The sequence below is a fragment of the Rhipicephalus microplus genome, chromosome 5 (genome assembly GCF_043290135.1).
Source record: "Rhipicephalus microplus isolate Deutch F79 chromosome 5, USDA_Rmic, whole genome shotgun sequence".
NCBI lineage: Eukaryota > Metazoa > Arthropoda > Arachnida > Ixodida > Ixodidae > Rhipicephalus > Rhipicephalus microplus.
The window spans coordinates 126,239,723-126,257,701 of NC_134704.1; the positions used below are offsets into that span (position 1 = coordinate 126,239,723).

Below are 17,979 nucleotides of genomic sequence, written 5' to 3' on the forward strand. Positions count from 1 at the left end.
CTACCTTTAATCTTCGTCCGTTTCCTTTCAATGGTCATCAAGTGGTAGGCGAACATAAACACTTTATATGTGCATGTGAAAAAAAGAAAAAAAAAAGAAGAAAAACAAAAAAAAACAAGAAAGGACAGTGTACACGTACGAGTCAGTCAGAAAAAACAAGCATGGTCTCCAGCTATCAATCTTTGTCACTAATTTCCTTCTGGCTTACGTCTCGGAGGCAGGAGAGTCCTCCGGGGTCCTCGTTGATGGCGGCTACTAATGTTCGAAATTTGAAAATAAAATATATGCCTCACGCTGTTCGCGCTCGCGCCTGTTTGAGAAACCGGACTGCAAAAGAGTTACGCTGATATTTTCAAAACTGTGGTTTGGCAGGCGCAGATGTCTAGGTAAAGGTAGTTTCGGCAGTGAAGTGGCATGGTACCGGTGATTATTGAACCGCCGCCGAAATGGCGTGCCTATTTGGCCGATATATTCTTGTCCGCAGATGTTGCAATTTAGCATGTATATTACGTTACTGCAGTCACAATTAAGGCTTTCAGTTATGCGGAATTTGAAATCCGAGAAGTTCGCTTTGGATTCACGTGTTGTGACCATCTGTGGGCATAACTTGCATCGAGCTTTTCCGCAGGGATGGCACCCTGATTGAATTTTGGGGGTGCTTGTTTTTGCTCTGACAAGAATGTCCTTCATATTTTTATTCCTGCGGTACCCCATGTGAGATGGCTTCGCGAAAATAGAAGTTAGTCGTTTCCTTTGCCTGATTATGTTGAAATGGCGGGAAAGTATGTTGTTGATTCGTGGCGCTGATGAGGAGTAAGCTAGTACAAGGTTCGTTTGGCAAGTAGTTTTAGGTACTCTGTCTGGTCCCTTAATTATATCATTCCTTTTCACGTTGCGAGCACGTAGTATGGCATCGTCAATAATGTCTTCCGGATAATTTTGTTTCAATAAGGAATGCTTTAGGTGTTCCGCGTGTCTGTCAAATTCCCGCATATCGGCATATTCTTCGGTACCGGTAGGCCTGAGAATATGGAATACCCGTTTTGCAATGCTTTGGGTGGCTGCTGTTGAAATGTAGGTACATTTGACGGTCTGTAGGCTTTTTGTAAAGGTTTGTTGACAAGCGGTCATTTCTGACCGTGACAGTGACGTCCAAGAAGTTAATGCTAGTTTTGGAAATTTTGTGCGTGAATTTAATTGACGGGTGGCACTTGTTAAAATCCTCTATGAAGCGGAAAAGACTTCCCTCATCATGGTTCCATATCACAAAAATATCGTCTAAGTATCTTCTGTAGTAGAAAGGTTTCAAGGTGCGTCCCTCAATGAATGGGATTTCAAGTGAAGCCATAAAGGTGCTCGCGAAGTTTGGGGCCATTTTCGTGCCCATTGCAGTGCCACTGACGTGAAGGAAATGCTTGCCATTGAACTCAAAATGGTTATAATTTAGTGCAAGTTCAAGAAGTGTAAACAGTACCTCACCACGTACACTAGTTGATGAGTCAGATTTTACATATTCGGAAACCATAGCCGCTATTCCGTCATGGTGGGGTATGTTGGTGTACAGTGAGCAGACGTCCATGGTCACAGAAAACTACCGCCTGGGATGTCAAGACTTGAAGTTTCGCAGATGAAGTGGTTTGTGTCCTTTAGGCAATAGGGAAAATTTATGGGGATGTTTTTTATTAAGGAATTGATGAATTCTGATATATTTTCTGTTGATATGCTGTTACTGGATACTATCGGACGTCCCGGATTGCCTGCCTTGTGTATTTTGGGGAGCAAATAGAATCGACCGGGAACAGAATGGGCCGGTAACATTGCTTTTAACATTATGCCGGTAATTTTCTCGTCCCGGCGGAGATTATCTAGGGTTACTGTTATCTCCCATTCAAATTCGGGAGTCGAGTCCGTTGGAAGTTCTTTGCAGAATTTTGTGTCTGATAGTTGTCGTTCCCCTTCCTTCAAGTAGTCTGACGTGTTTAGAATTACTATGCAGCCCCTTTATCAGCCGGTTTGATGGTAATTTCAGTGTTTTTTCCTAGTTCATCGAGTGCCCTTCGTTCTGACATTGATATGTTGTTTCGAAATGGCCGATTTTTTTTCATACGCTCTGGTGATATCTTTGTGAACTGCTGATATATACATATCGAGGTGTTTGTCCCTCTGCTCACCTGGACACCATGATTTGTCACCACCAATCAATCTATTCTCGTCCGTACAGTCCTTGCGATCATGAAAGTATTCACGGAGGTGGAGATTACGCGCAAAGTTATCGAGGTCTTGGTACAGTTCAAATTCATTGAATCTACCGGATGATGGACAAAAGGTTAAGCCTCTCGAGAAAAGTTGAAGCTGAGCGGGTGTGAGCGTTGTGTTGGACAGATTGAGGACATTTTTCTCACAAGTTTTTGGCTGCTCTTGGATATCACGTGGCACGGGAGTGTCAGCGTCATATTCGAGAGTAAGGATGTTTTGATTAGGATTGCACTGTAGTTTCGAGTTCCCATTTTTCTCCTCAAAGTTAGGTTGTGGTACGGGTGGTCTCTGGCGTTCTTGTACGGCCTTATTCCTATTTTCATGTTGCAGAGCAGTGGAGCTTCTGCAGTCCCGCTTGAATTTTCTATCTTTTACTACTGAAAGTTCGCCTCTCTTTTTTAGTTCATATCTTTCCAGTTCTCTTGCCTCATGCTCTCCGAGATTAGATATCGATTTCTGCGTGGCCTCCGTGACACTGTATTCGGCGGCCTTACGCTCACCATGGTCCGCAACGACCCGAGTCAGTTGCAAGGACGCTTCTAGTAATATTTTTTTCCCACTTCCCCCTTTCTGCTTCACTTAGTTTAGACATCGAGGGGTTGCAGGCTAGGCAAAGGCCCTCAAATTCAATATATATATATATATATATATATATATATATATATATATATATATATATATATATATATATATATATATAGGAAAGAAGTGTTTACTTAAGGGCTCGTTTTTCTGTGTTTTACACAATATTAATGATATCTGACAGACAATAATGCCAAGGAAAGTATAGGGGAAGATATTAGACCGAATTGTAATGTAACTATGAAGAAAAGTGGGTGAAAAGATAACTTGCCGTGGGCAGGTTATATATATATATATATATATATATATATATATATATATATATATATATATATATATATATATATATATATATATATTACACTTTAAGGAGGCCATCAACCTATCGGTTGAGTACCTTTCTACACTATTGCAAAAGGCAGCCTACAATTAAGAGTTCCTGGTTACGTACTAAAGAAGCACATAATGTAAATCACCGTGACACAAACATGATAAGCGCAGCGGAGGCTTTCAATGCATCATGATCAGGTTGGCGCACCCGCGTAGGCGGTGGTTATCCGGTTTGGTGATGACGCAGTTACCTGCTTTGCCTATCGCGGCGTGTTGGCGTGCGATGCCTCGTCAGCACCAACGGCAATAGGTGACCAATACATATGGGCAATCGCAGGGAACTGTGGGATACCAAGGCTTCCGGTTCGACGCACCACGCTGGTTAGCCGCGGCACGCACGCATTTTAGTACCGCTCTGTTGAAAAAAAAACCCTCTCCGTGCAATGTCAATGCTTTAGAAGTTCTTTTTTTTTTTGCTGACCATGATTGTAAGAATGACAAGCTACGAAAGCCATGAACGGTAGGGAAACTTTTTATCGCATTAAGATGACCTGCAATGCATTTCCGCTGCTCGGTGATACTGTCAGTTTGGCTAGCAGATCAATCGATACAGACATCAGTTTTTATTGTATGATACGTTAATGCAGCCCCGCCGTGGTGGTCTAGTGGCTAAGGTACTCGGCTGCTGACCCGCAGGTCGCGGGTTCGAATCCCGGCTGCGGCAGCTGCATTTCCGATGGAGGCGGAAATGTTGTAGGCCCGTGTGCTCAGATTTGGGTGCACGTTAAAGAACCCCAGGTGGTCGAAATTTCCGGAGCCCTCCACTACGGCGTCTCTCATAATCATATGGTGGTTTTGGGACGTTAAACCCCACATATTAATCAATCAAATACGTTACTGTAGATAAAAAAATCACTATTTCAAAGATCTTAGGGGATGGGGATGACTGTAGCAGTGTGCTAAAGTTTATTTCGGGATCGGCACGAAGCGCAGCACTTATTGAGCGAATTGAGATATCTTTTTTTTTCTCGCTTTCTATGCGCTATAAAATGCATTTCTTAGTCTTAGCCAGATGCGTAATAAACGCTGATCTTGATTAAGCTGCGCGGCACGGCTGTACATAAACAATAGTCAGACATAGACGGCGCCGAATAATTCAAACCCTGCGCTTGTTTAACGCATTACATCCTTTAATTGCCGTCCTGACGCACAGTTTGACCAAGACAAACGCAAAAGAACTCGTCCGGCGCTTCGTGTTAACTTACTCTTGAGTGCAACTTTTGCCTTTTTTTGTCATATATATGGGTGCAATGGCCGGCACTCATCTCGTATGGCAGGTAGATTTCCCCCGTGCGATCCCATAACATCTTTGCTAGGCGCGCCTGCGCGGCAGATTATTTCTCAACATAATATTCACATCAATTTCATACGTAAGGTTTTTTTAGTGTGGAATACACATGTATCTCTGATGAAATTCTTTTAGCACACTCTGGATTTAACGTTCCGTGTATACTCAAAGGCTACCTGTCGCCGTGGATTTCTTCACAGCCGTGGCCCACCACATTTTTCTTTCTTCGTTTTGTGGCAAACGATTCATGTGTTTGTCTTTCACGCTCCAGTTGGAGCAGCCAACGGCTTAATAACCGACCATGGTTTATCAGGACGAAGATAAAAAGGCAACCGCGCGCGCGAATCCTGAATAATCTGATACTTGCGGCGAAGCGTTTCACCGTCGTCTACTCTTCTCGAACCGGTAGCCGGTAGCAGACAGTGCATCCCACAATCCCTCGCTCTTTTAGTGGTCTCCTATTGTCGGCCGACTACTGCTTCGAGTGCGACCGCAATGGCTAAGAAAACTGCCGTGAGCAGCACCACAGTGTAATGACGTCGACGGCTGAATGTCGTGCATGTTTAGACAAACGCGCCAGTGGGAAGCGGAATGCCTTTCCACGTTCATTAATCGAGAACTCCACCTCTTGCATTTCCGTAGCGCTGTGCTGCATATTTTCACGTGGTTCACTTTGGTGCGGTAAGAGGTCCGCTCGATTCACCCTGCACTTCCTGTACTGGTTCATGGTAGTGCCGTCTTCGTGCATGAGGATGTCTCGGCAAGTGCAGCAGCAACGAGACGCGGCAACGAATACGAGAGTGCAGATGTGCAAGGCCTATGGTACTTGCCTGATGTCTCGTGGATCATGGAGGCTTTGATTCGTAAAATACGGCACCACATACGTTGCTTGGTATGCGTAATTAACTATCGGAAAACGTTCACTGTCGTACATGTTGGCGGCGATAAAGGCGACACGGACGCAATCGGCTGCGTCGTCTGCTGCTGCTGCTGCAGCCACCCTGGTTGCACAGACTATCATTCTGTCAAGGATTGATTGATTGATATGTGGCATTTAACGTCCCAAAACCAAGATATGAAAATCTGAGCACACGGGCCTTCAACATTTCCGCCTCCATCGGAAATGCAGCCACCGCTGCCGGGATTCGATCCCGCGACCTGCGGGCCAGCAGCCGAGTACCTTAGCCACTATACCACCGCGGCGGGTTATTTTGTCAACGAGATATGCGGCTTGGAAATTTTCAAATGCGAAGCATTTCTTAGCGAACTTCGGGGACTTTGAGCGTATCTATCTATCTATCCGCTTACGTTGGGCTTAATTGGGTAGGCTTACACCTACACAATTTTATAAAAATTACATATGTGCTCTATCGATGAAGCCGTCACGTCGGGTTAACGTGTGGTTAGTTGCCATGCGCTGAAGTTGATTTATCTAGCCAGCAACCTTGCGAACATCAGCGCTTCACATGAGCTTCTGGTGTTGCTAATACGCATATTCCATTTGGCATCATTGCGCAACTGCAAACAACTGGTTATATAAACATCTGCAACTCTTCAACATATGGCTGTGCGTGCAACATTTGTACATACATTTAGTGTCATTTCATGACGTGTCGCTCGAGGAAAAAATTCTAACACGATCATCTTCCTTCCGCATGCTTCGCATAACGTCGATTCCCAGGTACGTAGGACCTGTCGAATTTTTTTTTTCTACATTGCAGTTGTAACGGGTTTGTGACGTCAACGAAGGCAGTGGTCGGCGTGGCCAGTTTTGCGGCCGGTAAACCGAAGGTGATAAATGCAGCAAGCAATGCCCGCTGTGAACCGACAGTGGCGAACATCGCCATGATAATCTGTCGAGTGGTGAAGCGCGTCGGCATTTTACATGTACCGTCGAATTTTCCAGCCTTATCACTAGTCTTGCAGACAGTTTGGAACCAGGGCATCGAAGATCCTACATAAAAATACAGGAATAAATCTACAGTGGCTCCACGGCCATCCTAGTTTTCCATAAAGTGAAAGAATCCCAATAAAGAAGGGTGTACAACAGGGAGACACGATCTCTCCAAGCTGTTCACCGCGTGCTTATACGATGTTTTCAGGGCCCTAGACTGGGAAGAGTAATGAATAAAAGTTAATTGGGAGTATCTTAGTAACCTGCGATTCACTGATGACATTGCCTTGATGAGTAACTTGGGGAACGATTTACAGCTCGCGATTATATACTTGACACGACACGGAAAGCATAAGAGTAGATCTGAAAATTAACATGTATAAAACTAAAGTAATATACAACAGACTCGGCAGAAAACAGCGCTTTGCGATAGGTGGAAAGATGCTGGAAGCTGTAAAGGAATATGTCTACTTAGGACAGGTAGTAACCGCGGAGAATGAAATAACGAGAACAGTAAGGATGGGGTGGATCACATTCGGCAATCAATCTCAAATCATTAATGGTAATCTGCCAATAACCCTCATGAGGAAGGTATACAACAGCTGAATCTTGCCGGTTCTTGCCTACAGAGAAGAAACCGGGAGGCTTACAATTATGGTTCAGCTTAGATTGAAGAACGCGCAGCGAGCGATAAAAAAGGAACTTATAATTGTAACCTTAAGAGGCAAGAAGCGAGCAGAGTGTGTGAGGGAACACACTCGGGTTAAAGATATAACAGTTGAAATACTGAAGAAATGAACATGGGGCCGTGCACGCAGCACGTCCGCTGATCGCTAAGGGCAATTGACTGGATTCTCGCAGAAGGCAAACGCACGAAGGGGGAGACAGAAAATTAGGTGGGCAGGTAAATATGGCAGCAAAAAGCACAAGACCGGTTTGATTGGAGGATCATTGGAGAGGCCTTTGCCCTGCAGAGGGCGTAGCAAGGCTGATGATAATGATGTTCTTCACTCTTTGGGCAGAACCTTGATACGGTTTTGTCTACTTTCAATTTTTTCCTTCTCTGCTACAGAGCTTCTACTAAACATCTGCAAATAGCCTTCTTTCTGGCGTTTATTTATGGACTTCGTATGGTTGCGTCAGATTAGCACTTCAAGTGCTCAGTATTTGGCAACAGTGTACAAAATGTTGTAACAATCAAGTGTCATTTTATTCGTCTGCGATCCCACAGCAATAACTAGGACGCGAAGTAGGTCGGTCACAGGTTATACTATTCATTATCCGACCTCAAGTGCCATTGAGAAATTGGTGGTTACACCGCTAACCCGGATGCTTTGTATCATGATGGGCTGGATCATTCGTTTAGAGCGGTGAACGTGTCTGTGCAGATACCCGGAGCTCCCCTGCCTTCTGGCAGGCCCAGAGAAGAGGCAAGCGTTCCTGCCCTTCGAATTGTGTGACATCGAACCTGGCCAGAAGTGCATGAAGAGGCTGACAAATGCGCAGACAGCGAAACTCATAAGAGTGAGTAACAATGCTGTACCATATGAGCAGTGCATGTTTTCAACAACAGTCGTGCAGAGATGCTTTCCTGGGCCGGCATTGAATCGTTGCTCTGTTGCGGTGCAGGCAAGCGGGACGTCCGCCCCGGAGCGTGAGCGCGAAATCAACGCACTGGTGTGGAATGCAAACTCAAGAACGGATCCGTACAAGAAGCAATTCGGCGTTTCCATCTCCAACTCTATGATGAACGTGACTGGTCGCGTCCTGCCGTCTCCGAACTTGCTGTATGGCTGCGCGACCGAGCAGTTAGCGATACCCCAGAACGGTGTGTGGGACATGAGGGGCAAGACGTTCTACAGTGGAGCCGTGTTGAGCACCTGGGCCCTGATATGCTTCACGTCCAAGCAAAGATGTGGATTTGACACATTGAACCAATTCATTCTGAAGCTGTATACAATGGCCACTGACGCTGGCATGCGCATCGCTCCCCAGCCCTGCACGCATACTTATTTGACGAAAGTCGACGAGGTGGAGCCGGCTTTCCGTTATCTTAAGACCAGGTTTCCGTGCCTGAGTCTCGTCGTCGTCGTGCTGCCCGGCAAGACGCCCGTCTACGCCGAGGTCAAGCGAGTCGGAAATACGCTGGTGGGTGTGGCCACGCAGTGTGTAAATTTCGAAAACCTCCTAAAGCTGGAAAAGCGGAGCCTCGGCAATCTGATCATGAAGGTGAATGCCAAGCTGGGCGGCATCAACTGCATTGTCAAGCCTGGAGACCGACCTCCCCTTTTCAAGGAGCCAGTCATTTTCCTCGGTGCCAGTGTCACCCACCACAGTAGTAACAGCAATTTATCCATTGCTGCGGTATGTACTTTGATTCTTTCCGTATAGACGTAAGGACTGCTTTCTGCTAACGCATGATGTGGCATGAATTCACGCGAAAGGTTTTTTTATTATTCCTGTAGCAATTATGTGGACTTTCGATGAATTTCTGCTGTTGTCGGGGTTTGAGCGAATGTTGCATGCGTGCTATTTCTCCACTGATGTGACCGTCAGGAACACACTAGTTTTATAAGCCTAAAAAAATGTTAGACTTGTGGTGCGCTGGGGTAATAAAACTAAATTATACCTGCACCACCTCCAATATTGAATGCTGGGTCATTCCACCCCACAGGTCTCCAACGTAGCGCTCGACAAACGTGAATTTCGCTCAGAAAAATGAAAACAAAAGTTACACTTATATACACCAGGTTCTACAGAACTTTCCCAAAATATTTTAGTGGCGATATTTTTCCCCATGCGATTGCCATTCGAACTTCCCGAAATGTCGAAAAGCCAGCCACAAAAAGATGATTTGCTATAAACGTACCGCGAATTCCTTCAATATTTACTTTCTCGCGCTTTTCGAGCATATTTATTTCGTTCTTCATATCTGCTTTATAACACTTCAATTTTTCACGCAAAAAATTGTTATTCAAATTCACAAATTATTTTGACAAGACTTTTGATGATCAAACTCGTGTTTTACCTGTGCGGAGTGCATATAGGCCCTACAATAAAACCCATAACTTAGTGAAAGCGCCACTTTGGCCCATGTTAAGCCCTCTGTTGCACACTAAGGTGGTCCAAGAAAAAATAAACAGAAAAGCGCGCACGATCGAGAATCGTATAGCTTTGTCTAGATAAGCTTAATAGCACTTTTTCTTTAGCATAACGAAAAAAATTTGATCTTTAGCCCCACTGCATTGTCTTTTCCTATGGGGACAGTGCAAACCTGCCGAATTTGCTGCCTAAAAATGAGGTGTATAGTCTATTCATAGCACATTGTTTTCAATTTATTTTGTCAGCACGTCATATTGTTTACGACGCATCGATGTAATATTAAACAGAGGTGGAATATCAAAGTGCCATTGGGTTCACTCAATGGTGAGTCGCGTTAATTACTGAGTTACTTAAGCACACGACAGGCGGTAACGACGGCGCGCAACTAAGCTACAAAAACCGGCTGCTGTCGTGGTATAGCAGCTGTAACGGTGCACATTACTTGTCTGACAAATCATACTTTAGCCTAAGGTCTGATGTGGGAAAAAAAGAAAAACACCAGGGTCTGCGCGGAAGGCGCGCAGCGCAGTCGCAGCGAAAGCTAGAAGAGCGGCCTTTCAGACTTTTATAAACACTCATCGGGTAACTGCTGCAAGCACATGTGCTTGATACCGGCATTAATACATTTTTGGGGTACTAGGCTGGCCTTCGCTACGCTATATTTCACCATTTTTCTGAGAATCGTGGTATTGGCTTAAATATAGCGAGGAATTTCGTGCCAATTGTTCATGCAGTGGCTGCCGGCGATAAGGAATTATGCCTGAAGTGGGTTTGCACCACAGTTAATAGCTGAACAAGCTTTTGTAATGGGTTGGAGCATTGGACGGCCCACTCGTTATGCTACTGGGCTAGCACCCAGCGGACCCGGGTTCGAGCTCCACTGTGTTATTGGTACTAGGTTTTTCTAATTTCGCGCGATGTGGTTACGAACACCGCCGGCGGCGGACAACTACGGCGCTGCACGAGACCCCATTCTGATCTCGTAACAGCTTTCACGGTAAAATAGCGAGGCACGTCATGTCTGTAGGGTTGCGGACGACGTTTCGGAAGGCGTGCATTTACGCGTGTCGTCCCCCTGCGTGTCAGCCACTGAGCTACGCCTGTGCTTGAAACTCCGTTGCAAACTGACCAGGCTTCATGTCGGGAAAGGAATCGGGTCAACGTGTCCAATGAAGCGTTTCAAGCACTAAAGGAAGAACCAGGCGTCATACCATGCGAATTGCGTTACGTGCAGTTCGGTCGCTGCATGCCTTCATCCCACTACAAATCGTCTGTAGCCACCACACCAACAAGTGCGCACTATATGTCTCGCAAGTGCCCCTCACTTCTCCGCACAATGACGAATAATGACGTAGTCGATACTTGCCAGCTTGATCTGTGTGCGCACAGAAAATCGGTCAAAGCCTTATTGAACGTTCTGATACGCTAGCATTTCCGCTCTTTTATTTCTAGTATTTTTTCGAGCGTCGCTTTTCTCATCCCTTTCTTTCCGTACTTCCGTATTTTCCCTCCTGTGAGTGCAGGGTAGCAAACCGGGTGTGCTACAGTCCTGGTTGACCAAATTTACTCTCTCAATTTATTCGGTCTCTCTCTTTGTGATGAAACAAGGTACCTATAGTCTGTAAAGCATATAAGTACTTTCGTGTACATTCTTGCGGCAAGCAACGAAGAAAAAGTTATGCCTTATAGTCCTTCGTAAGCAGTTCTTGACGCAATTCGCATTGTGCGACTCCTTGTCGTTATTTTACTCTTCTAGAGCGGTACGTTTGCTCTGTTAACAATTATTGCTCGCCAGATGTGACGCTTGAATTGTGTATTTTTGCGATGGAGTTTCAGGCACCAACGTAGCTCTGTGGAAAACACATCAGGCCGATCGCGTAAAGCGCAGCGCCATTTTCAATAATTAATGATGATTGTTAGGGTTCAACGTCCCAAAACCACGCTATGCTGAAAGACGCCGTATTGGAGGGCTCCGGAAATTTCGAACTCCTGCGGTTCTTGTACGTTCACACCAGCCTCAAGCATTTTCACCTCTATCGCAAATGCAGCCGCCGCAGCCGGGATTCGATCCCGCGACCTGCGGGTCTGCAGCCGAGTGCCTTAGCTACTACAGACCAGCGTGGCTTATTGGCTTTCCCCAAGTTCAGGCTGCCCCGCCGCGGTGGTCTAGTGGCTAAGGTACTCGGCTGCTGACCCGCAGGGCGCGGGTTCGAATCCCGGCTGTGGCGGCTGCATTTCCGATGGAGGCGGAAATGTTGTAGGCCCGTGTACTCAGATTTGGGTGCACGTTAAAGAACCCCAGGTGGTCGAAATTTCCGGAGCCCTCCACTACGGCGTCTCTCATAATCATCAGTGGTTTGGGACGTTAAACCCCACACATCAATCGAATCAAGTTCAGGCTCTTTTCCTTAGAGCCTATGCGCCGCACACAGGTAAAGTACGCAATTAAGAAAAAAAGTGCATTTTATGGAAAGTTTTTGAACAATATTATAAGCAATTGATCAGAAATTTTGTTTTGTGGGAAAGTTGTTTCGTAAAATATTGTAGAGCTGTAAGTGTAACGTTCTTAGTTTTTTTGTTTTTGTTTCAGAGCAATTCATTTTTGTAGAGCGCTGCGAGTGTGAGAGTTGGCGTGGAATGACCTCGCTAATCACAATGTTGCTTTGCCTGTCTGCTTTCAATTTATTTATTTTAGTCATGCAGTAGCTGAGAAAGAACCGAGAGATATATTTCAAGAGCTCATTGCGCAGGATGGTGAGAAATATATACAGAAGTTGCGCAATCTCAAACCACTTCAGTACTTATCTCAACCCTCATGGAATCTCATTCGTAAACCCGCTAGTGGGCTTGTTGACGAATATACCCATGGCATCCTTTATGAGGGATAAGCAAATACCTGGGTGCCTTCATAAACCTTCGGATTAGCAAAGATGGGCGAATTGGCTCAGTCACATTTCATCCTATTGAAGGGTGATAGTGTGGTCCTTGCGATTTTTTTTTTCTGCTTGCGTCGTTAATGAAGATGCAAGTAGTGCTATTCAGAGATATCACTGTACAGGTAGCCCTGGCGTGTTTTTACGCTATGGCAGGCATATCGCCCACTGAGAGAGCTGTTTCTGTGGCTTCAGTCGATATGTACAGCAACGACCTGCCTTTGAACGGGGAAAATGATCGCCAGCATGAGAGCCAGTGATAGTTCAAGTTAATCGTTTGTACGATAAAAATGATAATGGAGATTTAGTTGAGTAATGCACAATTCAGTTAGCCACGACGATAGTTAAGTCAAACCGAATGAAAAGGGCCACATACACCCTGTAGACACCGTCAAGTAGCTGTAGGTCGAAAAGTGACGTTTCGTCAATACCCAAATACTAGGCTAGAAAGGTTTATCCTTTTCACGCGCAATATTTAAGAATATTACGGGTCTCACTAGACTGTAGAACGTCTACAGGCCTGCAGCAAATACTGCTTGGAAAATGGAGTTTGGGGTGTGGGTACGTTTGCGGCAGTATTTTACAGTAGTGTACAGTCAGCTTTAACATTCAGTCGAGTGCTATAAGAAAAGCGATCGACGTTACTCACAAAGCGCTCAAGTTGCGTGCGCCGCCTATTGGATATTGTGGCGGCGCTGGCATCGCGCACACGCTTAATGGCCCCATTACACCTGCGCAACGTCTCTCCACAGGGAGAGGGCTAAGCGCCGATTCTGCTCGTTGTTCTACGCCTGACAACACGGACGTGATGCAACGCGTGCAGTACGTGTGGTCAGGCGCTTCCTCATGCGACTTGCGACTCTCACATCGCGCCGTCCTCTCCTTTCTTTACTGCTCTCCTGGTTTGGGAGTTTCGCGTACTCAGAAGTGTGGCAGCTTGGGCTAGTTGGTATGGCATGACGATAGTTTTAGCGCGAGAACAAAACGACGACACGGAGACAAGGACACGAAGGAGTTTTTCCCTCTTGTCTCTGTGTCGTCGTTTGTTCTCGCGCTATAACTATCGTTTCGCGTACTCGCTTGCGTGGACGTGTTCGAACACATCAGGCTGGACCCGCTACTAATCCCTCTCTTCGATCCTCTCCTTCGCACACAGTGACATACAATTGAGGCGAACGACTGCCAATAACGAGGTCTGGCTATTGGCCGTCGTTCATTGTCCATTAGTTTTACGTTATGAATTCATAAAGATTACCCAAACTGTGAAATTCATTCAGAGTTGTTATGACAGGAAGATAATTAAGGTGGTACCATTAAGTCACGCGGGAGTAAAGACGTGCTCGTATATGTGCGAGGACTCGGGGATTTTCAGGGAGTGAGACGGGTTTCGATTTGTGATGTTGCAGGTGACGGGCAGCATGGACGCTCATCCGTGCCGGTACGGGGCCACCGTGCGAGTGCAGACGGGCCACCAAGAAGTCATTCAAGAGTTGACAAGTATGGTCAAGGAGATGCTGACTCGATTCTACAAGACGACACACTGGAAGCCAGTGCGCATCGTCATGTACAGAGGTGCCGTCCCTGAGAGCCAGCTCGAGCGGGTAGTGATCACTGAAGTGGCGGCCATTCGAGAGGCGTGCTCCAGACTCGAGACTGACTACAAGCCAGGCCTCACGTATGTGGTCGTTCAGAGGCGGCACCATACGCGCCTGTTCTGTTCCCACAAGGAGGAGCGGACAGGCAGGAGCGGCAACGTCCCCCCTGGCACCACGGTCGACACGGACATCACGCACCCTACCGAGTTTGACTTCTTCCTCTGCTCTCATGCGGGCATCCAGGTTGGCAGCAACATTCGCTGTTCCCTCTCCCGACGGATGCGTGCTTTTAGGCCACTACCAAATAGTGACTGTGCGCACCACACAAATATCACACCTGCGATGTAAAAGCATGACTTAAAGAAAAGGCAACCTCACTGATCAATTTCTACGTGCTTAATAGCCTGCCTAAGCAACAAAATATACCGGAGGATTTGTCTGCAAGAGGTGTTGTAAAGTTTGGGGAACGTGCGTTGGAAGTTAGATTTCCAGCAGTAGTGTGTACAATTTATACTTCAGTTTCAAAGGAATTGCCATTATAAGATGCAGTTTCACCTATAGGCTCCTCGAGATATAGCGCATGTTCCGAATTATTACTGGGGTGTGTTTATCGTTTTTGCTAATATTGGAATGTCCGTCTAGTCAGATATCGTTTGTAGTGGTCAGAGATGCCCGCATGTTTTTATTAGAAGTGCATAAGTAAAGCCTCTATAACACGAACATCAGTTAGTCTAGACGCCAAATCACCTAGCCATTTTGGCTACGACCTCAAATGGTTATTTGAATTTCTAAATTGAATGGAAAGTGAGTTCTAAACAATTTGGAGAGCAAAACGTTTTCGTCACGACGAATTCAGCAGAATGTCACCTAAGGTATGTTTTCAAAAAATACAATCTGAGTATCGTTTTTTGTCTCTGTTATAGAGACGTTAGAGTGTCGTGCGGGTAATTTATTTCCACTCATGTTTTGCCTAGGCTGCTTAAGTGGTCAATGTCGTCGCCATAGATCTTTTCGTACAACCTTTTTTCTACTTCTGACTGAGAAAAGAATGTGAGAACCGACTCAGCATGGCATCCACATAGGTTCAATGGCCTGTATAATACCACTTTCTCCTCCAACGTTGTAGAGAGCCGGATTTTCTTAGTAGAGTCGGGTACAACTCGGGTAACCCCCTCTCAGATGACCGAAGCGCAACAGCATTTCCTCCTTGAAGGTGGAGGCTCACGAGCCTGCGCCAACTTCAGTTTCAAAGGCAATATAAGATGGTTTCATCCGGGCTTCTCTAGATAACGCACCTGGGCGTGTAATCTAGACTGACGTCATCAGGCGGCCGGCCATTGGCCCCGTCTGCAGAGAACTGTCAGAGGGCAAGAGCGGGACTGCTTCTTTTGTCGCTGAGGAGATCGGCTGCCACGCTTGAGTCGTCTGGGCGGGGCCTCCCCTGACTTCCTAAGTTGTATCCGAGTGTAGTAAGATGGCAACCCTGATGGGCAGCTTATTGCACCTCATGCGTGTTTGCAGTGCCTCCGTTATCTGCACGATATTCACCAAATGACGATGTGGTCTGGTGACGTCGTCATGAATACTTCACGAAATTCGTCGATCGGTGACGGCAGCCCGACCTTGACACATTGTAATGGTTCTTTTAACAACTCATGCTGACGCCGTCTACGGGCGCTTTGCGCGTTTGATGAGGAAGCTATAGGCCTGACCATATGTACGCGTTGCGACACGTGCACGTGGTGAGACCTCACGGCTACCTCCTATAAATATTGCAGTGGAACAAACTGGTTTCGTTGCTTTCGCGTTGTTCAAGCGTTCATTGTGTTGCAGGGGACCAGCCGGCCGTCACACTACCGCGTTCGGTGGGACGACAACTGCTTCACGCAAGATGAGTTGCAGTCTTTGACTTATCAGCTGTGCCACACGTACCCGCGCTGCACGCGCTGCGTTTCCAGGCCCGCTCCGTTGTACTACGCAAGCCTGGTGTCCAACACCGCTCAGCACCACGTTGTCACGCCGCCGCAAGTCGGGTATGCCCCTCTGAGCTTCCTCGTTTAGCCCTTTGTTACGTTTAATTACGTCGCGGCACTTCGGTGATCTCTTAGCATCTCATATACGACTGCTCATTACTAGAAGTGTGTAAAACCAGTTAAAGGGCCGCTGTATGTGGTTGCTGGTATGCGCCGTGCAGCGCACAAGAAATTGGTCGCAGTTTCTACAGAGAATCTATACAGGGTACGTGTTTTAAGTAATGTGTCCAATATTGTTTAAAAATCGACAAAAGACGCTATTTGCTCGCTGTCTTCACAGTTGCTTTTTCTGTAGCGGCAGGCATCTTAAGAAGGGTGAAGGCATCATTTAGAACGGTAATTACGAAAGTTACATCAACTACCTTATCCTTTAGTGGAGTTAATTGTCTGTAATTAGTGCAGTAATTTTTAAGATGAGTTAATTTTTTTTAAAGTTTCTAATTACCGTTCCAAATAACATCTTCAATCCTGCCACTATATGCCTGCCACTATATGAAAAACAACTGTGAAGAGAGCGAGCAAATGGCGCTTTTTCCTCATTTTTTAAGAATATTGTACCCACCACGCATACTGGGTGTTCAATAAATGTGTCCAATGATTTTTACAAAATCTGGAAAAGGTTCTATTTGCTCGCTGTTTTCACAGTTGCTTTTTCTATAGTGGCAGGTATCTTAAGAAAGCTGAATATGTTGTTTGAAACAGTAATTAGGAAAGCTATTGTAACTAACGTTTTAAGTAGTGGAGCTAGGCTGATAAGTCAAATGGGATAAATGACGACCTTCATTCAAAGAACCGATTGCCGGTTTTCGATTTCGAAACAGCGGCCTCTAGTATTAAATGCTAATTAATAAAATTATCTCCAAGTCTGTAGCGAAACGCGAAAGAGCGCAACTGAAATGAGGGATCGTTGTAATATACACAATCAACCGACTTCACTGTGCGAGTGTGTGGGCTGCGCTTGCCACCCATACGTCATTGAACGGGGAGGAACTGCACCCTAGTAACCGTTGTTTGGAACAGTGACGTCATTGTAGTCGTCTGCTTGTTGCACTCATCGGCCCTTTGGTTTCGGTTCCGCCATGAAATTTAGGAGAATTTCATTAATTCGTAGGTATTGCTAGACGCCGCTTTTCTGAACTCTCAAAGCTGCAATGAGCTTTTCGCGTCAAAGACCTCAATTCTCCTATTTAACTAAACTGCTGAACTCCACTAACTAAAAAGTTAATTAACTTAACTTTTCTAATTACCTTTACAGATGACGTCTTCAAGATTCTTAAGATGCCTAACGCGACAGAAAAAAGCAACTGTGATGACAGCGAGCAAATAGCATCTTTTACCGATTTTTAAACAATATTGGACACATTTCTTGAAACACCCTGTAGATGCCATGTTTGTATGTTGAGCTGGAGAGTGGGTTCACTTTTGCCGACAAGTTGTTTTTTTTTTCCACAACAAATAATCTGGCAAATGGCAACGCATCCACTGCGCCGCGCAAGGGACAGGTCACACAATTAGTATAGTCACTGCGCAGCGATACTGTGTCTCACTGACTGTATGCTTTCTTATCTGCGCAGACCAGAAGGCAACGCGGAAGACCCTGCTGACCGGTGCAATATGGAAGGCCGCGCTAACGAAACAGCGACAATCCATGCTGCACTACGGGACTGCATGCCGTTCCTATGAGCTTGGTTCATACGAAATACATCACATCACGCGTTCACATAAAGCCTGGCTGAATTTCTCATCTCGGACGGTTCTCGTGTGTTCTCCTTGTCAAGGCTATGGTTATTAGGCCATTCATGCGCCAGTACGGGACTGCATGCCGTTCTTTTGATCTTGGCTCATATTTACGGAATATATCACATCACGCATTCACATTAAAAATGGCTCAAGTCCTTGCCTCAGA

The 17,979-nt window shown here is 45.8% G+C and overlaps 1 protein-coding gene across 2 annotated transcripts in view; it reads left to right on the forward strand.

Annotated features, from left to right (window-relative positions):
• The window catches only part of LOC119173730 (protein argonaute-2-like), a 35,712-nt gene extending 17,733 nt beyond the window's left edge, over window positions 1-17,979 (forward strand). For both annotated transcript variants that reach the window (XM_075895935.1, XM_075895934.1), the window contains exons 6-10: window positions 7,799-7,934; window positions 8,040-8,774; window positions 13,852-14,283; window positions 15,874-16,073; window positions 17,648-17,979. In XM_075895935.1, the coding sequence (XP_075752050.1) occupies window positions 7,799-7,934; window positions 8,040-8,774; window positions 13,852-14,283; window positions 15,874-16,073; window positions 17,648-17,756 (1,612 nt within the window). In that variant the 3' untranslated portion in view covers window positions 17,757-17,979. The remainder of the gene's footprint in view (window positions 1-7,798; window positions 7,935-8,039; window positions 8,775-13,851; window positions 14,284-15,873; window positions 16,074-17,647) is intronic.